Genomic DNA, 17,102 nt, shown 5'->3' with positions numbered 1-17,102 from the left:
AACAACCCCGGTTACACCGTTTCTTTGTTATCTGGTCTATTAATTTCGGAGTTGAATGGCCGTAGTGGGCTGCTTTAAAGGGGATCCAGGAGGGATGGGACGACCGCAACCTGTCAAGGACATGGTTCGCATCAAAGATCTTGTCTGAACGGCGAGAGGATCATCACCTCGTTGACCAACATCAAACTCCGTTACTGTATTATTCCACTTGAATTCTCCTCATATCAATCTTCCAGCATGTCGGATAGCCCTGGTCTGCTGGCTTTAAGCCCACTTGACCACATCCCGGCGAAGCTCTTCCTGCCGTATATCCTGTACTTCGACACGACCGACACGCAGACAGCCCTCTCCACCCTCCAGAAAGGAATTGACAGGTTGATTTCAGAATTGCCCTGGCTCGCCGGAGATGTGGTTCTCTATAGTGTGCCAGACGGGCCCAAGAACCGAATGCATATTGCGCCCCCATGTGTTCCTCTTTCTGATGTCCCAATGCTGAAGATCAAGCACTTTGACGGCGATGCAGACTCTCATTCTCACCCGATTCAGTCCTATCTGCCTCTGCCCACATTTATCCCAGCCTCCCAACAGCGTCCTGTTCTTCGCTTTCAGGCAAATGTCTTTCATAGCAGGATCATTGTGGCCATGTCCTTCTGGCACAGCGTCTTTGATGGTACCGGGGCCGGTGTGATCCTGGAAGCAGTCGCCGAGTGCTGCAAGTCAACCAACAAAGAAATTACAACCAGCCTAGTGCAGACTATCGCGAAGACCCATGATGACCTCCGGAAGCAAGTCGCAAACTTTCCATCTAAATGTGTGAAGCGCCTCGACCACAGCATTGAGTTGGGAACGCCTGTTTTTGATCCCAACATTTCCACTGAGCAATGGAATGCAATGGAATCTGCCTTGTCCTCTATTGTCGAGACAAAGCGATACACCTTCCGACCCGAGAAAGTAGCCAAGGTGAAGGACATTTGTACTCAACTCATGCCCCAGTTGCAGTCCTCAGAGTGGATCTCTAGCAACGATGTTATTACCGCAACACTGGCCATCTGTGTCGACCGAGCCCTTCACCCGGAGCGAGCAGACAGAACCCAAAGCGCCGATTTTCTAATGGCCGTTGATTTGCGAAGCCGAGTTGATCCTCCGCTACCAGAGACCTACCTGGGGAACGCTATCTTCCCTGTCCATGATGATATCTATTCTGAAGAGATGGCAGGCCAGACAGGGAATGATGCAGATCTCCTACATCTAGCTCAGTTGGCACTGCGTACCCGCATGAAGCTTACATCCATGGACAAGACTCTCATGTATAGCGCATCAGCCGCCGTCGCCGACTATGAAGATTGGACCAAGGTTGAAGCAGGACCCGCAGGGATCATTGTAACCAGCTGGAGAGGTCTCAAGGTCTTTTCGCTAGATTTTGGCGCTGGACTGGGCCACATTGTAGACTTCGAGCCCGGGCTCACGCTTGTCCCTGGTGGGTGTATCTTTCTGCCGTCACGGACGTCCCTGGAGAAAAGTGGGTCGACTCCAATGTGGGAAGTATGCATCACCCTGAAAGCTGGGGATTCCCAATTGCTTGAGAAGGATCCACTGTTCAACCGGATCTTGGCATGATAATGGCTGGTGAAGTGTGGTGTATGGCTGTCTGGACTGTACTACGTGATAGTGTTGACTGAAGTTCTCTTTGACTCTACTAGCATTGCCTCTGAATTGAGGATGCCAGGTACAAGACACTTTAGACAGGGCTAGCAGTGCTGCTCAGTACATCCACATGCTGCTAAGTTCCATCTTATACTGGACCCATGGGTGTGCTCGAGGCATTTTAGTGCCGGCCGATCATCAAAAGATCTAGGGTAAAATCCATGACACCTGCATGATGAGTATTTATACTAAGGATGCATCGGGGCCAAATGCCATTGTCAACGACCAATTAGGCACATTAATTTTGAGCTCTTCCTGCATGAGAATGACGGTCCAGTTAGAAAGGATGTCAATAGATATGGAATGAGGATGGGGGGACAGGACAAGGGAACTAAATGACGGTGGATGCCGCGAGACAGACTCACGTGACCATTGTGTCAAGCGCCGGCCAGATTCCTGCTTCGGCTTCCGTCCATCCATTCATTCAGCTTGACTTCTTCCACCAACAACAACTACCATTATCCTCCTCCTCTCCTTCTCCCTCCTCGGGTTTCTCGGTTGGTATTTCTTACCTACATCACCTCTTTGTTTCCGCCCGAGTCATCGTTGCTTTCTCCTCATATTTGCCAATCACTGGTACTCACCTTTACGCTGTATGCGCCGCGTCGGCAGATTATCTAGTCGCATTCTAAGCCCGGTGCTTGCACCGTGAATTTCCCCCTCCCCTGCGTAGACAAACCCAACCAGTTCCCCTTTTGCTTTACAATTCCGATCTTTCAAACCTCGTCCTTCCTTCCATCTGGCCGGCTCAGTCGGCCATTGAACCAGTCGTAATGGCTCAGTCGACCGATCACCTCGTCGATCAGATCGCCCAGCTCAACGCCGCCCGAAACCTCGTCCTTGGCGATGCTGCCTTCTACCCACAGATCGTGAACGGTGTTCTTCCGCTAATTGGCGCAAATACACGCCTGGAGTTGCGACGATGGGGATCGGAGTTTCTGGCCGAGACGTTTGCCAGTCCCGCGTTGGCTTCGACTCAGAAGGAACAATTGGCCCCGAACGTGCTGCAGACATTACGAGAGATACTGGAATTGCCGGAAAAGGATCCCATGGTTTTGAAACATATAGTGCAGAATGCGGCCAGTTTGTATCCGCTGGTGTTTAGGCATATGTAGGTGGCTGATGCTTGCTTCTGTTTCGCCCCCCTCGGGAGAGCTCTCGTAGATTGCTGCATGGTGCTGCAATGTGATTTAGAGCACCCACTGGGCTTCGCAGTGTACTAACGCTTTACCTTGCAGTATCAATCACCCCGCAGAGGCAACCGCCTGGGAGAACATGACAGCCATCAAACAGGACATCCTGCGTCGATGGGACTCCTTCCCTTTCCCCGTCAAGATCTGCTGTATCAAGTTCGTACAGCGAGTCGTCCACGTGCAGACGCATGGCCCCATCGCCGACCCTAGAGTATGTTCACTGAGATCTTGCGTATCTCGCTGAGATTAACGCTGTCTTCCTAGCGACCCGACCAGAATGAGACCTCCTTGGCCATTGTGCCCCGAAACCATGCTATCCTGTCTCTCCCAAACTTGGAAGCAGAGGCGTCCGGATTGCTGGATCGACTTTTGTCTGTCTTTCAAGAAGAATCAAGGTATTTAAGACCCCTTTCCATCCGCGGTAGTCAACGTAAAATGTCGCTAATACTTTCAAAGTGATCCCCTTCTCGTCAATGCGACTTTGAACTGCCTGGCCGTCCTCATTCGAACCCGACCATCCGTGGGCAATAAGATCATCAACGCGATCATGAACTTCTACCCTGCGAGACAAGTGCGCGCTCCCATAACTCCCTCGGTCCGAGTTGGTGTCAAGTCGATGGAACGGACTGCCAGAGCAGTGATGATCAATATACTCAAGAGGTGAGACAAGATAGTGGCATAAGATAAACGGATGGATTGCTGATGGATCTACCCAGGAACCCCAACCACCCCCTGGCGGGCAAGATGCAGCAGTATATCGACCGATTGATGCAATCGCGTATTGAAGTCGCCGACGAAGCCTCGCGGAAGCGCGGTTTGCCTACCGAGCCAACGGACGGTCTAGACAACACTAAACGTGCGAAACTGGATGCTGAAACGCCAGCCCTGATTAAGGTTCCGCCGTTGCCACCAGGCCCGATTAGCTATTCACAGCTCTTTACGCTCACCGAAGACCGGGAGCTGTCGAACTTCGATGTGAAGCAGTTGCCTACCGATATTGTACTCAAGATTGTTGTTCCTCTCCTAGGTCGTGTCGACCAGTCGATGATGCAGCAGTCTATCGAGGTATGCTGAACTCCAAATAAGGAATAAAAACCAGTGCTAACGGAGCCGCAGGCGATACGTATGCGGTATCAAACAATTCAGAAGCAGCAGGCTGCACAGCCTCCGGCAGCCCCAGCGGAGGCAGAAGATGACGACGACTACGAACCCGAGTACCAGCCCATGGACATTCCCGAACCGGCAGCCGAACAAGCGGAAGCCGTATCCGCCGAAGTGGCCGACCTCCAACCGGACCTAGTATCTCTAGGCCCTTTCGTTCTACCCCAGCCACCGCCTCTGACGGAAGATGAGGCCGCAGACATTGGTCGAAGTGCTGTTGGGAGAGTGTTTGGCATGTTGACGTCCACCGGAGTTGCCCCTAACCAAGCCAAAGGGAAGAGTCAACAGCAACTAGGCTTTGCTCGCCTAGCTGGAAGCACCTTCGACCGTGATGCTTGGGTGACCCTGCTCACTAGACTTGCCACTCGGGCCCCAGCTGGTCTGGAACCGGGAAGCGGAAAAGTCGAGAAGGGAAAGGCCCCAATATCGGACTCTATCCGAGAGACCCTCTACCGATATATCCTAGAGGACTTTCGCGGTCGCGTAAACATTGGCATCATGTGGCTTAACGAGGAATGGTACAACGACCGGATGCAAATGGAGTTTACTGCGCAGCATCGGCGCGAGGAGGATGAGGAGGTAACAGTCCCGTTACACTACGACCACTGGGTCCTGCGACTCCTGGACGGGTTCCTCCCGTACCTGGACTCTCGGGACACGAAGATCTTCATCCGCTTCCTCAGTGAGATACCCGAGGTGACGATCCCAATCACAAAGCGAGTGGCCAGTCTGGCAAAGGATCCAGAGCGCGTGAATCTTTGCATTCAATCTCTACTGTATGTTCCAAGTCTACCCAGAAGATCATATATCAAGAAGCTAACAACATTCCAAGGTACCTGATAATGTTCCGACCCCCCGCACGGGAGATGTGTCTCAACGCCCTCGAGGACGTCTACGATACCTGTATGTTGCAATCTTCCCCCGCACAGACTACCCCAACGCTAACCATCCTACCCCACACTTTAGACGAAGAATCCCGTCCCTTGGCCGGTAAATTACTCGCCAAATGGCGTCCCAAGAAGACCGAAGAGCAGCAACAGCAACAACAAGAAGGGCAACAAACACCATCCCAGACTCCTCAATCTCAGCCTCAGCAGCAGCAGCAGCAAACCACCCTCGCATCCCGCCCTATCACATCATCAGAGTCCAACACTCCCCTCACCAACGGCACGGATGAATCCAACCCCACTCCCCCGCCGCCACAACAACAACAACCACAACCAGATGCCACCCCAACCACCACCTGAGTAAGAAGAGGAAACGTCCGTAACCAATACCAACACACCCCCTCGCATCTAAAGAAATACCTACCCTGTTATGTATCACTTTGTAACTTGCAACAGACACAATCAAAGAAAGAGAATACATACATACATACATACATACAAGCAAATCTATCAATACCTACCTCTGTGCCGGATGTGATTCCCCGCCCTTTCTGATTGCGTCACTCGCATAGACTAAATAGCCAATCAACTCATTGTCTGCTAAATCATAACTGATTCTCCTTCCATGGTAGTAGTACTATAGTACTACAGTAGTTAGTTATCTTATCTAGATGTGGAGGGGGGGGATGGTATCCATTTATTCGAGTTAGCGGGGCTTATCTATCTACCAATCTATTTATCTGAGTTTCAATCTATACCAAGGGAGCGTATTGATCAGCTTTGGAATTAATTCCGCGCGGAGGTGATGATCCGGTACGCGTGGCTTGTGGCTTGGTAAGGACACTTACTGTCTTGACTCAGTACCTACTGAGTGATACGGATGCACTAGTGCCACACCGTATATGGTGAAAGATCGAAGGACAGGAATAAAATAAGAATTGGAGAGTTGCACTGATCAGTGAAGAGAGTTTCTATTCTAATAATAAACCTCCTATGCACGGCTTTCCGTGGTAATAAACAGAAAAAGAATACACATATCCCAACAACGCCAAGAGAGCAAAAAGGTCAAGACATAACACCGTGGGCATATGTAGTATGTATCGTGAACAGCAAGAAAAATAAGAAGAAAGAAAGAAGAGAGGACGGTGTTTGTTTGGAGAAAAAAAGATCAAGAAGAAAACCCCCAGCAAAAAGTATTAGCTATCAGCCGATGCATCCGTTCGCCCATATTCACACATTGCCCCAAAGCAGTTCCTCATCAAAAAACAGCGAGATAAGAGGAACCGGCAGAAATTGCAGAATAGATAGATCACTTGAATTCGTCCCTGTTGGTGCCAGTCATACATGCCAAATCCGTACATACATTAAAAACACTCTACAACACCTGAAAGCGAAGCCCTGTACATTGAGCTATGGAGAATGTCCACACCTCGGAAGAAATGATGGTAGATGGTGAGTTTGCTGTTGCGCGATAGATTTTCATTATCGCGCTGCCATCTGATTCGACCCAGGGCCAAGGAGTCCTGTTGACTGATGAATGGAGTTGACCGGTCGAGATGAGAGTGGCGGCGAGGAATCACGTTTCACGGTAGCCGACTGGAAGAGACCGAGTCGGGCCGAAGGTGGTGAATAGGCGGCATTTTGAGAGGTCCCTTGGGGAGAGCGGTGACCGAGTGTTGTATTATACGAGGCGGGATGTGGTTTGCGTACATCGAGGGGAGAGGAACTTAATGATCGGAACCCAGATCTCCTCTCCGCCTCGTAGTCGGGGTTTGCAAAGGGTCCGGGATGTTGAGGGTGTTGTTCTTGGTCGTAGGGGGTGTTGTTGGCTGAGGAGTTTTCGGCGATTGTGGAGGCAGACCCGTTGGGTGCGTGTATGTCGACCACTCGTTTTTGTGCGGCGGGTGTTGTGAACACAGGAGCCCGAGGATTCTCAAAGACCCGACTCTGCGGTCGTTGTGGGAGCTGCTGGTGCTGATGTATGGGATGCTGCGGATTAGCCCATGGCGTCTGCTCCAAGAAAGCTTCTTCTGCAGCTGTGCGGTAGACGTTCGATGACATGGCCGGCATGGCACCCCGCGGGAGCGTGGACTGAGCCTGTGATGCGGGAACTCGGGGTTCGATGGAGATCTGCGTATGCCACGTTAGATTGGACGTTCACTGTCGAAATAGCTTCATGGCCTGATTGGACTTACACCCATCTTTTCCAGATCCTCATCAAGCTCCGATGGCCGTGCAGCAGACAGTGCAGGTGCAGCTGGAAAGCCGACGTATTTGGCAACTCCTGCCATGACAGACACCTCTTGATTGTACGCCGTTTGGTGGGCGATCTGCTGTGACCGGCGGGTGGGGAACGGAATGTAATGTTGCGGGCTAATCTCATCCGTCTTGAAGCGATCGTGCTGGATAGAGTAGAACTGCTTGCTGATCGCACTTGAATGCTTTTCGCGAATGTCTCGTGTCCGTTGGAAGAAGGTGCTATGCGCTTGAGCACGTTCAGCTAGGCTCTTGTTCAACAAGGCTTTCATCCTGTACTGAAAGAGTGTCTGTTCGTATTTGATTTTCGTATCGCGATACCGCCCGATGCATTCAAGCTGCCGCAGGTACTCAGGATGCGTGGGATTCTTTGCGTCGAGCATCTCTAGCTCTCGGTTCAATTTTGAAATCCTCTCGTCATAGATCCTAGCAGCCATGTGGTGAGTAATCTGCTCGTAACACACAAATACACATGGGTTCATACTTGTCTCGCAGGGTCGCAAACTCCCGTTCTAATACGGCGAGAGAATCCATCGCAGATATCCTCTTGGCTGCTAGGTGTGGAGATCAGAATCGGAGTAACTGGAGCCTGCATCTCTGGGGCAACTTACACTCTTCCTCAAGTTTGGCGGCAGCAGCTTCACCGTCATCCGCATCTTCACCACGTTCCGCGGCATCATCATCGCCAACGTCATCGGCCTCTGCGCCGGTCTCAAGCGCACCGTTATCGGCTTCATCGTCGGCATCTCTGGTTTTCCGACCCTTCCGCTTACCCTTCTTGGCTCTCTTACCCTTAGCAGGTACCGCAGGTAAGGTCGACTCGGGGACGTCGTCGGTTGCGATGTCTTCCTCGACAAGCTTTGGGGGTTCTTCCATTGGCTCGGGTGTGAGTACGAGGTCATCCGGCGGAGGGTCGCTCAAGTCACTCTTGACTGAGCCACGGCGCTTCTGGGGCGGCAAATCTTCTTCGTCGATTTCCATACCCCCCTCGTCACCGGACTCTAGCCGCTTGCGCTTCTTGCCAGTGCTTTCTGAAAGCGCAGAGTCATCGAGCCCGGGTGTATCATTGTCCACTTCAGCGGTGCGTGTGGTTTTAGCACGGGGCTTACTGGGGGAATCGTCCGCCACGTGCTCTTCGTCATCTTCCACATCATCGTAGGTCGTCGACTGAGCCAGCTTGCTGGGACTGGGCTCATAGCCAGAGGCACTCACGACGATATTTGTTTTTGAACGGAAGTTTGGTGAGTCCTCAATGCGCTCCGTTTCCGCTTCTGAATCGTTTTCCGGGGCCACTTTATCGGGCTTCGGAGACTCATAGTCGGATGGAATATTTTCAGATACGTCATCAATCTCACTCAAACTGCTAGATCTATCATCACCCATGAATGAGTCGTCCAGAAGGAGGTTCTGTTCGCCATTGGTGACGGCAGAGTCTGCTCCAGCTGGTGCACCCACCGAAACAGGTTCCCTGCTTTCGGCTACCTCCATGGTTATGCGCGAGTATGAAGTTTATCGGTAGGAAGAGGGGGGAGGTCAGAGAGGAAGAATTGAGGGCGTTGTGTGTGGAGATTGTGGTCTGGAGACCTGTGGGGGGTAGGCAAATCCGTGGTTGTTGGTAGGATCAGGGTCGTAAATCTAGTTCAATGGAGAACAAAACGTTAGACGACTTGAGAAAAAACATGATACGGCAAAATAAGGCGATATGAAACTCATTAGCTGGGGAGAAGAGTGAAAGGGGAAAATGTCGAGGATGAGAGGGGAGAAAGAGGGTTGCCAAAGGCGGTGCGGAGGTTCTGATCACACCCCAGACGGAGCGAAAGTGACTTTCGCTCCCGGTTTGGGCTCTGGGAACTGCGCCGACCCAACTGCAACGCTCAGGGCGCTGTCTCGAGGTCCCAGAGCCGTGACAACATCGCGAGTATCTGGCACCAACCAAGTATCCATAAGAAAAGCCTCGAAGAACATACCGTTCAGTAATGCGCCAGCAGCGAAACTCGTAAGACGCACCTGCCGCGACCGAGTCCGGTTCCCTGAACCACCGCGATCGCGGAGACAGGATAGGAGCAAGCCAGAAGAACTCGGAAGTATTGACCAATATGTAGTATGAATGCACTCGCCAGAATCCGCGCAAGCAAACTCTCGTCGAGAGGAAGTATTGTACGTAGGAGGATGTGGTGAAAGTCAACGCTCACGAAGCGGGCAAGACGACTGTGCAGCGTAGCGGGAGGATGGGCGGCATGGAAGAGGAGGGTAGACGGTTGGATGGGGAAATTGTTGAAACCAGCAGAAAGCGAGCGAGTAGTGTGGGAAAAAAAGTCTGGAGATAAAGACCACCAAGTCTGAAGCGCTAGGGAAGCGATGGCAGCTTGGAGGTGAGAGGAAAAGAGGAGGAGAGGCGGCGGCGGAGGGAGAAAGAACCAGAGCAGCAGCAGAGCAGCAAAGCAGCAGCAGCAGCAGCAATGATGGAGATTGATTCACTGACTGGTCGGCCGCTTCCCTTTCGCTGCTCCTCTTCCCGTATACCGCCTGTATCGCGTTCTGCCGGCTGTATTGTTGCCGCGCCCCGTGCAGTCTCACCGCCTTGACGTGCGACCATCTTATCATCCTCGGTGTCTCGCTCAATTGAGGACAACAGGAATTTCAAAGGTAATTGTCATATTTTCAGGTTGATATAGGGTCATTTCATTGAAGTCCACTATCAAAATCTCATTTCCCTGTGGCTGAGACTTCCATTGCCCCTTCATCAGTTGGACCGCTATCAGTCCCCACGTGACTGATCCGGCGCCTATCGCCGAGACCCAGAAAAAAAAAAGAGGAAAAAGTAAAAAAAAGTAGGAAATATCAGAACAGAAACGCCAAGCGCAGACAATACGGAAATTTGACAGTTACAGGCCTGTCAGCTTTTCCATCTTACATTTTTCTCCGATTTTCGAAAGGGACTGGATCCCTAGGCCTCTATCATTATGGGAAAGTCAGACAAGTCTCTTCCTCTCTTGGGGGCAAAGGCCTCCATTGATCCTACTCTAGCTGCCCTGTTTGAGACAAGTGTGCGTAAACACACCTTCTGCTTCGCCAGTATATCTTGAACTAACATGGCCCCATGGGGCATATTTAGGCTGGCCCAGTAAAAGCTCCTTCCGTCGCAATCGCCGCTCCCGCTCCCCAATCAAGCAAGCGCACTGCCGAAAATGACGAGGATGAAGATGGCGAAGATGTGCTCTCCTTGGAAGACGAATCTCTGCCCGAGGACGAGGAGATGCAGGAAGCCCCGGAAGCATCGACCGATGAGGGCAGCGAAAAGGCTGAGGTAGCCGCCGAGGCGCCCAGCCGCAAACGCAAGAGGACCACTGCAGAAGATGTCGAAGACTCATACATGCGTCGCATCGCAAAGGAGCAGAAGAAGGAGGATGAAAAGAGACGGGAAGAGAAGGCGAAGCGACAGAAGACGGTAGAGGGTGAGCAAGGAGAGGATGCCGAAAAATCTGAGGAAGAAGATGATGAGGAGGAGGAGGAGAGTTCTGAAGAGGAGGAAAAGAAGGTCGTCCCGAAGCACGAGAGCCAGACTGGTGATGCCGAGTCGAAGGAATTGGACAAGTCCAACCGGACCGTGTTCTTGGGCAATGTCTCGAGTGAGGCGATCAAGTCCAAGTCAGCTAAAAAGACCCTCCTCAAACACCTGGCATCTTTCCTCTCTACGCTTCCGGAGTCTACTGGACCTCACAAGGTGGAATCTATTCGCTTCCGCTCCACGGCATTTTCCAGTGGTGGCGGAGTCCCCAAGCGAGCCTCTTTTGCCAAGCAAGAAGTACTGGATGATACGACGCCGTGCACCAACGCATATGCCGTCTACAGCACTGTGCAAGCTGCGCGCAAGGCGCCCGCTGCGCTCAACGGTACCGTGATTCTGGACCGGCATTTGCGTGTTGACAGTGTCGCGCATCCTGCCCCGATCGACCACAAACGGTGTGTTTTCGTTGGTAACCTGGACTTTGTCGACAACGAGGTCAAACCCGACGATGAGCAGAAGAAGAAAAAGCGAGCCCCCGCAGATGTTGAAGAAGGTCTCTGGCGGACCTTCAACGCTCACACCGGTCGTTCGAATAAGGAGAAGCCCAAGAATGGAAATGTTGAATCAGTCCGTGTGGTTCGCGACAGCCTCACTCGTGTCGGCAAAGGATTTGCCTACGTTCAATTCTATGATCAAAACTGTGTCGAGGAGGCTCTTGTACTCAATGGAAAGCATTACCCGCCTATGCTTCCCCGCAAGCTCCGCGTGTCCCGGGCCAAGAAGATTCTGAAGAAGCGTTCAGACGGCGGTGGCCAGAAGAAGACGCTTGGTGAGGCAGACAAGACCTTGCAAGGTCGCGCTGGTAGACTCTTTGGCCGGGCCGGTGCAGCCAAGGTGAAGGCGGATGCGCAGAAGTCGATCTCGCAGAACTCCTTGGTGTTCGAAGGCCATCGGGCCACTGAAGGTTCGCACATTCGGGTCAAGACGAAGAGCCGTGGCTCCAAGGGCAAGCCGAACAACCGGAGCAGCAAGCGTGCTGCGGCCTACAAAGCCGCTGGTGGGTGGAAGAAGGGGAAGACCGATTAATGGACTGGGATGTGAGCTTGCTGGCGTTTTTTATCTGTATTCTATTTCATGGGTGTATTTTGCATGTCAAAAAGCCAATTGATACGAGACTTGTTAAGTAGATATCCATCTGTTGCATGCTAATTCATCGGTTGTGAACTGTCTGTATTGTGCCTGTTCTGCTGTACGCGATATGTAACTTTGGCCCTTTCAGGAACACGCCCATGACGTCACCTATCGATTGCGCCGCCTTTCTCCTGGCGATATCAATCACTGCTATCGCCCTTCACATATGCAGCACTCTTCTCTTGTAAACCGACATGTAACATATTCCTATGAATGCTAGTTTTAGTCAAATCATTGATAGACTTTTCGTTCCATATTTTAACCATCGCGTGTGGTGCCTACTGTATCTCTCCTCCCCCTCTATCATTCTGCCCGGAAGGCGGGGTGAGATCAAAACGGTTACACTAAGTTGACCGACATCACTTGAGTCAGACTGGTGCCTGAGCCCAACCATTGAGATGAGCTTGTCTTGAGTGAGCAACTCTCCTTAATCTGTAGCTGTCTTATGTTGGCCCGTTGGCTAATCTCGTCAAGGCAACAATTAGATTCGATACCGAACTACGACCGTTTCTAAGTCTGTCGTTTCGCACGAGCCAACGTTAGGTTTGTAACGGTGCAAACTTAAGGAGGCCCTTTCAAGTAGCTCGCAGGCTACAAACATAATGATGTTGCCTCTAGTCAATCGGCTTGCTATGAGGCGACGACCAAACCGGCCCCCCAACAACAACAACGATACAAGCACCCCACCAGACGAGGATAACAAGGACTCTTCCCCGGAAGGCGACACATACTATCCCAGTTGTTTCGATGTTTTGAAGGTTCGGTATCTACTACAGCACATCTGGCAATGGACTAGGAACTCGCAAGAGTTGCTGCCAGCTGAAATTGTAGATATGATTGTGGACGCAGCCGAGTATTGGGCTTCTTCTGAGTCCGTCCTGGAAGGAGAGACTGTTATCAGGAAAGATCAGGATCAGAATATTCTAACGACGGTACCTCTGTGCTATGATGTGCAGGTAAGTTGGAAATTTTGGCCTACTGTGGCATTTTGCATGCGTCTCACTCCAGCCGGAGACTTTTTCATTCGGGTTATTGCTGCTGACACCGTGTTCAAACCACTAGACCTTGAATACTCCGTCTCCAAAGCCTTTGCCCCATCGGACCACTCATCCATGCCGCCAGATCATCTTTACTATTGAATCTCACGATCAGGGATGGGGTGGCGGCCCAGGATCTCGCGGCCAATACGGGGGCTCTTATTCGTGGTTTGATACCGAAGTCATTCACTCAGCACATCAGAAGCGAGATGCAAATAATCAGCCTCCACCACAGGGTCCATTCCATTTTGGGCCCGACCATCCTAACTTGCTGCCAACGGCTCATAAGCTACAGTCGAATAAGACGGCCGTGCCAGGTTCGCAAAAGCATACTATTGTTTGGCACTACCAGGATGATATCGCTCCGGACTCGAGTGAAGCGGAGGAAATTGAACGAACTCAGGGACGGGGACGAGCCACGCTGGATGGAAGCCAAGTACGCAGTCTGGAGATTGGAGATGCGATTGCTGTCTGGGGTCGGGCACGGTTTGGAGGGTGGTCGAACCATGTGCAGCGAGTGTCAGTGCGGGTGTTTTGGGCGGTCTAATGCGGGGATCCTAAGTCAGCAGCATCTTTAGAGTGCACGGTGCAGAACTAGAAACAAGTAAATCTCTGAATAGCAGTAAGCAGATATGTAGTTATGAACGAATTAAACTAGTTAGTTAGTTATTGCTGGGGATTATTTACTAAGCAGCTGTAACTAACTATACATCCTTATCGGCTATCGATAGACTGGGTATACTATCTGGGTAGTACTATAGATGGTAGCCTGCCAAATCAGGCCGTAGAGAGCATCACCTCATTCCCCAAGGCGATCACGCAATTGCGCCAAGACCACCCAATCCCGTCATCTACGCATTTGAATATAAGGTCGCTCTCTTCCTCCATCACCAGCAACGCTAGTTTTGTCTTCCTTCCTTGGACCAAACTGGAAGACACAGTCCCGTCAATTGACCAGACAAGAGCTCAATGTTGCTCCCTACTTGACGGTGACCTTCCCCCCGACTCCTCTACGCCTTGCGGCCCTCCTTCATTCCCAGCCAAGACGACAGAATGTGACTGCCGACGGAAAGCGGCCCAGGATGTTCCAGGAGCGAATCCGGGTGGGGCTGGCCACATTGGATTGCGCAACAACCGGTCAGTCGTGCGAGAAGCGGTGATACACTCAGTGTGACCAGTGAGCAGTGCGGTTATCACCGCCTGACCGGCAGTGGCGGAGGCATCATGCGTTATCTCGCCCGAGAGACTTTGTTTCTGCGCAGTATTCCTGCGCCGTGACTCGAATTTGGAGTTGATTGACTGGCTGATCGGCTATCTTCCCATCTGCCTATCCTATCTAGGCCCTCGGGGTACTCGGCTATCCCATTCTCAGCGGTCATTCATGGTGTTGTGTTCGTGGCTTCCCCTCTCCCGCCAAAACATGGCCTTGATTCTCGTTCGCCTGTTTCGCCGAGAATTACGCCGGCAATACGACCCAGCTCCCCTGGCGTTCTAACTCCCATCCCCATAAATGCCTCTCCCGCTCTCTTGAGATCACGCTTCGATTGTCACAACCACCTTTTTTTCAGCCCTGTGAATTTGTGATATCCCGACTTTCTGCTATTATTTCCTCCACCCCATCTATATGAGCATTTTGAGGATGGCTCAACCCCAGAAATGTGCTGCTGTCGTTGTGGGAGCCGGTCCAGCCGGTCTGGCGGTTGTGGGAAATCTCCTGGAGAAACAACTTGGAGGGAAGATTGCCTGGGTTGACCCGTTATTCCAAGGTGGCCGGATAAACCAGAGATACCGCGAGGTTCCTAGGTGAGCAAATCCTCGGTCTGGTCGTCAGAACGAGCTTCAGGGTGCCAGAAGAACACTCCTGCTGACTGGTTCTGTTGGCTCAATCAGCAATACCAAGGTGTGCTATTTTCAGGCGTACGCTACGGCCGTTCAACCTTTCCGCACTGTAATCGAAAACACTCGTATCCCCAACCCATTCACGACGATGGCCAAACTCGACCAAAATAAAACCTGTCATTTGCATCATGCTATTGATGTGGTTCGTGCTCTTACCGATGGCATCACAAAGATGGAACGGGTTCTGCCGTGTCGAGGAGTTGTCACAGCTGCCAACCTGGCCGAGAAAGTCAGTTATAGAGCTCTAGGAGCCAATTAGCATCCCGCATCGCTAACATTTGACCGTCGACATAGACTGCTACCTGGACCGTTCGCATCCGGTTGCAGGACTCGCAGGATGAAGTCGAGGTGCTGACGCCTCGACTCGTCGTGTGCACAGGGTCTTCCCCAACCGAGGTCTCTATATCTATTCCCGGGCACCACATCGAAAGGCTGGACCTGGATCTCGTACTGAAGCCCAGCGACCTGGTGTCGCATCTTCCCCGAGACAAGCCCTTGACCGTCGCTGTAGTAGGAGCGTCGCATAGCGCCATCCTAGCCCTCCTCAACCTGGTAGACTTGGCTCGCACATCCCATCCCGAGCTCCGTATCAAGTGGTTCACGCGGCATTCCCTGCGGTATGCCGAATTCATGGACGGCTGGATCCTCCGGGACAACACCGGACTCAAGGGGTCTGCTGCCGACTTTGCCCGTCAGCAACTGGAGGATGACAAGCTGCCACATTCCGAGGCTGGCCGGTTCATCACCAAGGTCTACTGCGGCGACAACCAGGAGCAAGCACAGTATGAGCGGCATCTGCCCTCGTGCTCGTACCTGGTACAGGCCGTCGGCTTCACGCGGGACCCGCTGCCAGAGCTGTCCATCAACGGCTCCTCATTGGAGCCCGAGTTCGACCCGGTTTCGGGAGGCTTCCGCGACTCCAACGGCCGCGTTGTCCGGGGTCTGTATGGGGCGGGCATCGCTTTCCCGGAGCGGGTGGTCGATCCGTATGGCAACGTCGAGCATGCGGTCGGGTTCTTCAAGTTTATGAACTTTGTGAAGCGGGTGTGTCCCCAGTGGGTGTCGTAGGGCTGTATCTTCAGCAGACTTAAGTATAGTGCATTGTCAGTGTCACCGCTGGTCGGGATACGATTTGAACAGATATAGTAATCTTGCAAAGAGCTCTGATATACATTCTCCCAATTACCAATCCATCTCGTAATGCATATAGCTATAAGCATGATATAGTAACCAAGTTGAAATAGCATCAACAGACAATTGATTCCTGCGACAAACACAACAACCATCTCGGAGAACTGTGGCTATGAAACACTATAATACGAGACTATATCCACTTTGTCTCTGATGTGAGATTTTAACCACGACACTAGTAGTTCCACCATCCACTACATAAGCATCCTGTATCCATCCATCACAGTGACTCACTCACTCACTCACCAGACTACATAAATACAGTCAACTACAACCACTCCCAACCACAATCAATCAATCAATCATCCAACCGTCCAATTATTTACACACATAATAACCATCCAAAATGTCCCCCCCAAAACAAACCTCAACCCTCTACGCCACCACCCTCCCCATCCTCACCAGCATCCTCAAAACCCTCCTCCACCTCCTCCGCACCGCCGAACGCACCCACCCCAACCCATCCTCCCTCCTCAACTCCCGCCTCCATCCAACCATGTACCCCCTCACTGACCAAATCCGCCTCGTGACATCCAACTCCGTCCGTCTCTACGCCCGTCTCACCAACCACCCAGAGGCAGAAACTCTCCCTACAAGCTTCCTACCAGAGGGTAACCCGCAATCCTTCGCGGAGTGCTATGAGCGCATCGACAAAGTGCTGGAACTTCTGAAAGATGCCGATATCGATGTGGTGAATGCCAATGCCGAAACGGTCAAGCCTGCGCCCGCGGGACCCGGGGTCGAGATCGATGTGACGAATGCGACGTATGCGCATACCATGGTCCTGCCGAATATTTATTTCCATTTGAATATTGCCTATGCGATTGTGAGGATGGAGGGCGTGGAGGTTGGGAAGAGGGATTTGTATGTTGGGTTTGGGGAGTTGTGGGCATGAGTTTTGTTCTTATTTAGTGGTGTATGTATGATATTGGGTGTTTGGTTTAGTTAGGTGGTTGGGAATAGATATGGACATCTCCTCTCCTTCGCTTTTATGGAGATTGATTCATAGGAAGTAACAGTGTGCAAGTGCAACTACGAGGTTCACTAGAATGTAGGTTTCAATAGACTCAAGGAT

The 17,102-nt window shown here is 51.8% G+C and overlaps 7 protein-coding genes across 7 annotated transcripts; 6 read left to right on the top strand and 1 right to left on the bottom strand.

Moving 5' to 3' along the window:
- The first annotated feature begins 20 nt into the window (after positions 1 to 20).
- BO87DRAFT_29212 (acetyltransferase) lies at positions 21 to 1,752 on the top strand. The gene has a single exon (XM_025618958.1). It carries the CDS (start codon positions 238 to 240, stop codon positions 1,615 to 1,617), a length of 1,380 nt encoding a protein of 459 aa, XP_025480911.1. The 5' UTR covers positions 21 to 237; the 3' UTR covers positions 1,618 to 1,752.
- Positions 1,753 to 2,301: 549 nt separating this feature from the next.
- On the top strand, positions 2,302 to 5,629 carry BO87DRAFT_29187 (RNA-processing protein PTA1). The gene is made up of 8 exons (XM_025618957.1): positions 2,302 to 2,815; positions 2,943 to 3,108; positions 3,162 to 3,292; positions 3,354 to 3,557; positions 3,614 to 3,962; positions 4,014 to 4,834; positions 4,891 to 4,961; positions 5,025 to 5,629. Exons 1-8 carry the CDS (start codon positions 2,478 to 2,480, stop codon positions 5,303 to 5,305), a joined length of 2,361 nt encoding a protein of 786 aa, XP_025480910.1. The 5' UTR covers positions 2,302 to 2,477; the 3' UTR covers positions 5,306 to 5,629.
- Positions 5,630 to 6,414: 785 nt separating this feature from the next.
- Positions 6,415 to 8,689, bottom strand: BO87DRAFT_434112 (uncharacterized protein; the record flags this gene model as incomplete). Its single annotated transcript, XM_025627699.1, has 4 exons — positions 6,415 to 7,075; positions 7,141 to 7,627; positions 7,686 to 7,752; positions 7,813 to 8,689. The coding sequence occupies 4 exons, from the start codon at positions 8,687 to 8,689 to the stop codon at positions 6,428 to 6,430; spliced, it is 2,079 nt and encodes a 692-aa protein (XP_025480909.1). The 3' UTR covers positions 6,415 to 6,427.
- A 1,254-nt stretch (positions 8,690 to 9,943) lies between these two features.
- On the top strand, positions 9,944 to 11,914 carry nop12 (rRNA-processing protein NOP12). Its single transcript, XM_025620363.1, has 2 exons — positions 9,944 to 10,248; positions 10,317 to 11,914. The coding sequence occupies exons 1-2, from the start codon at positions 10,165 to 10,167 to the stop codon at positions 11,793 to 11,795; spliced, it is 1,563 nt and encodes a 520-aa protein (XP_025480908.1). The 5' UTR covers positions 9,944 to 10,164; the 3' UTR covers positions 11,796 to 11,914.
- Positions 11,915 to 12,303: 389 nt separating this feature from the next.
- On the top strand, positions 12,304 to 13,582 carry BO87DRAFT_375608 (uncharacterized protein). The gene is made up of 2 exons (XM_025623092.1): positions 12,304 to 12,856; positions 12,963 to 13,582. Exons 1-2 carry the CDS (start codon positions 12,503 to 12,505, stop codon positions 13,482 to 13,484), a joined length of 876 nt encoding a protein of 291 aa, XP_025480907.1. The 5' UTR covers positions 12,304 to 12,502; the 3' UTR covers positions 13,485 to 13,582.
- A 994-nt stretch (positions 13,583 to 14,576) lies between these two features.
- BO87DRAFT_306185 (uncharacterized protein) lies at positions 14,577 to 15,904 on the top strand (the record flags this gene model as incomplete). The annotated part of the gene is made up of 3 exons (XM_025619354.1): positions 14,577 to 14,732; positions 14,775 to 15,065; positions 15,131 to 15,904. 3 exons carry the CDS (start codon positions 14,577 to 14,579, stop codon positions 15,902 to 15,904), a joined length of 1,221 nt encoding a protein of 406 aa, XP_025480906.1.
- Positions 15,905 to 16,224: 320 nt separating this feature from the next.
- On the top strand, positions 16,225 to 17,099 carry BO87DRAFT_375607 (DUF1993 domain-containing protein). The gene has a single exon (XM_025623091.1). It carries the CDS (start codon positions 16,374 to 16,376, stop codon positions 16,920 to 16,922), a length of 549 nt encoding a protein of 182 aa, XP_025480905.1. The 5' UTR covers positions 16,225 to 16,373; the 3' UTR covers positions 16,923 to 17,099.
- The last annotated feature ends 3 nt before the right edge of the window (positions 17,100 to 17,102 follow it).

The sequence above is a fragment of the Aspergillus neoniger genome (assembly GCF_003184625.1).
Source record: "Aspergillus neoniger CBS 115656 unplaced genomic scaffold BO87scaffold_12, whole genome shotgun sequence".
NCBI classification, from domain to species: Eukaryota; Fungi; Ascomycota; class Eurotiomycetes; order Eurotiales; family Aspergillaceae; genus Aspergillus; species Aspergillus neoniger.
The sequence above is the reverse complement of the archived record's forward strand: the minus strand, read 5'-3'. Positions and strand labels throughout refer to the sequence as shown.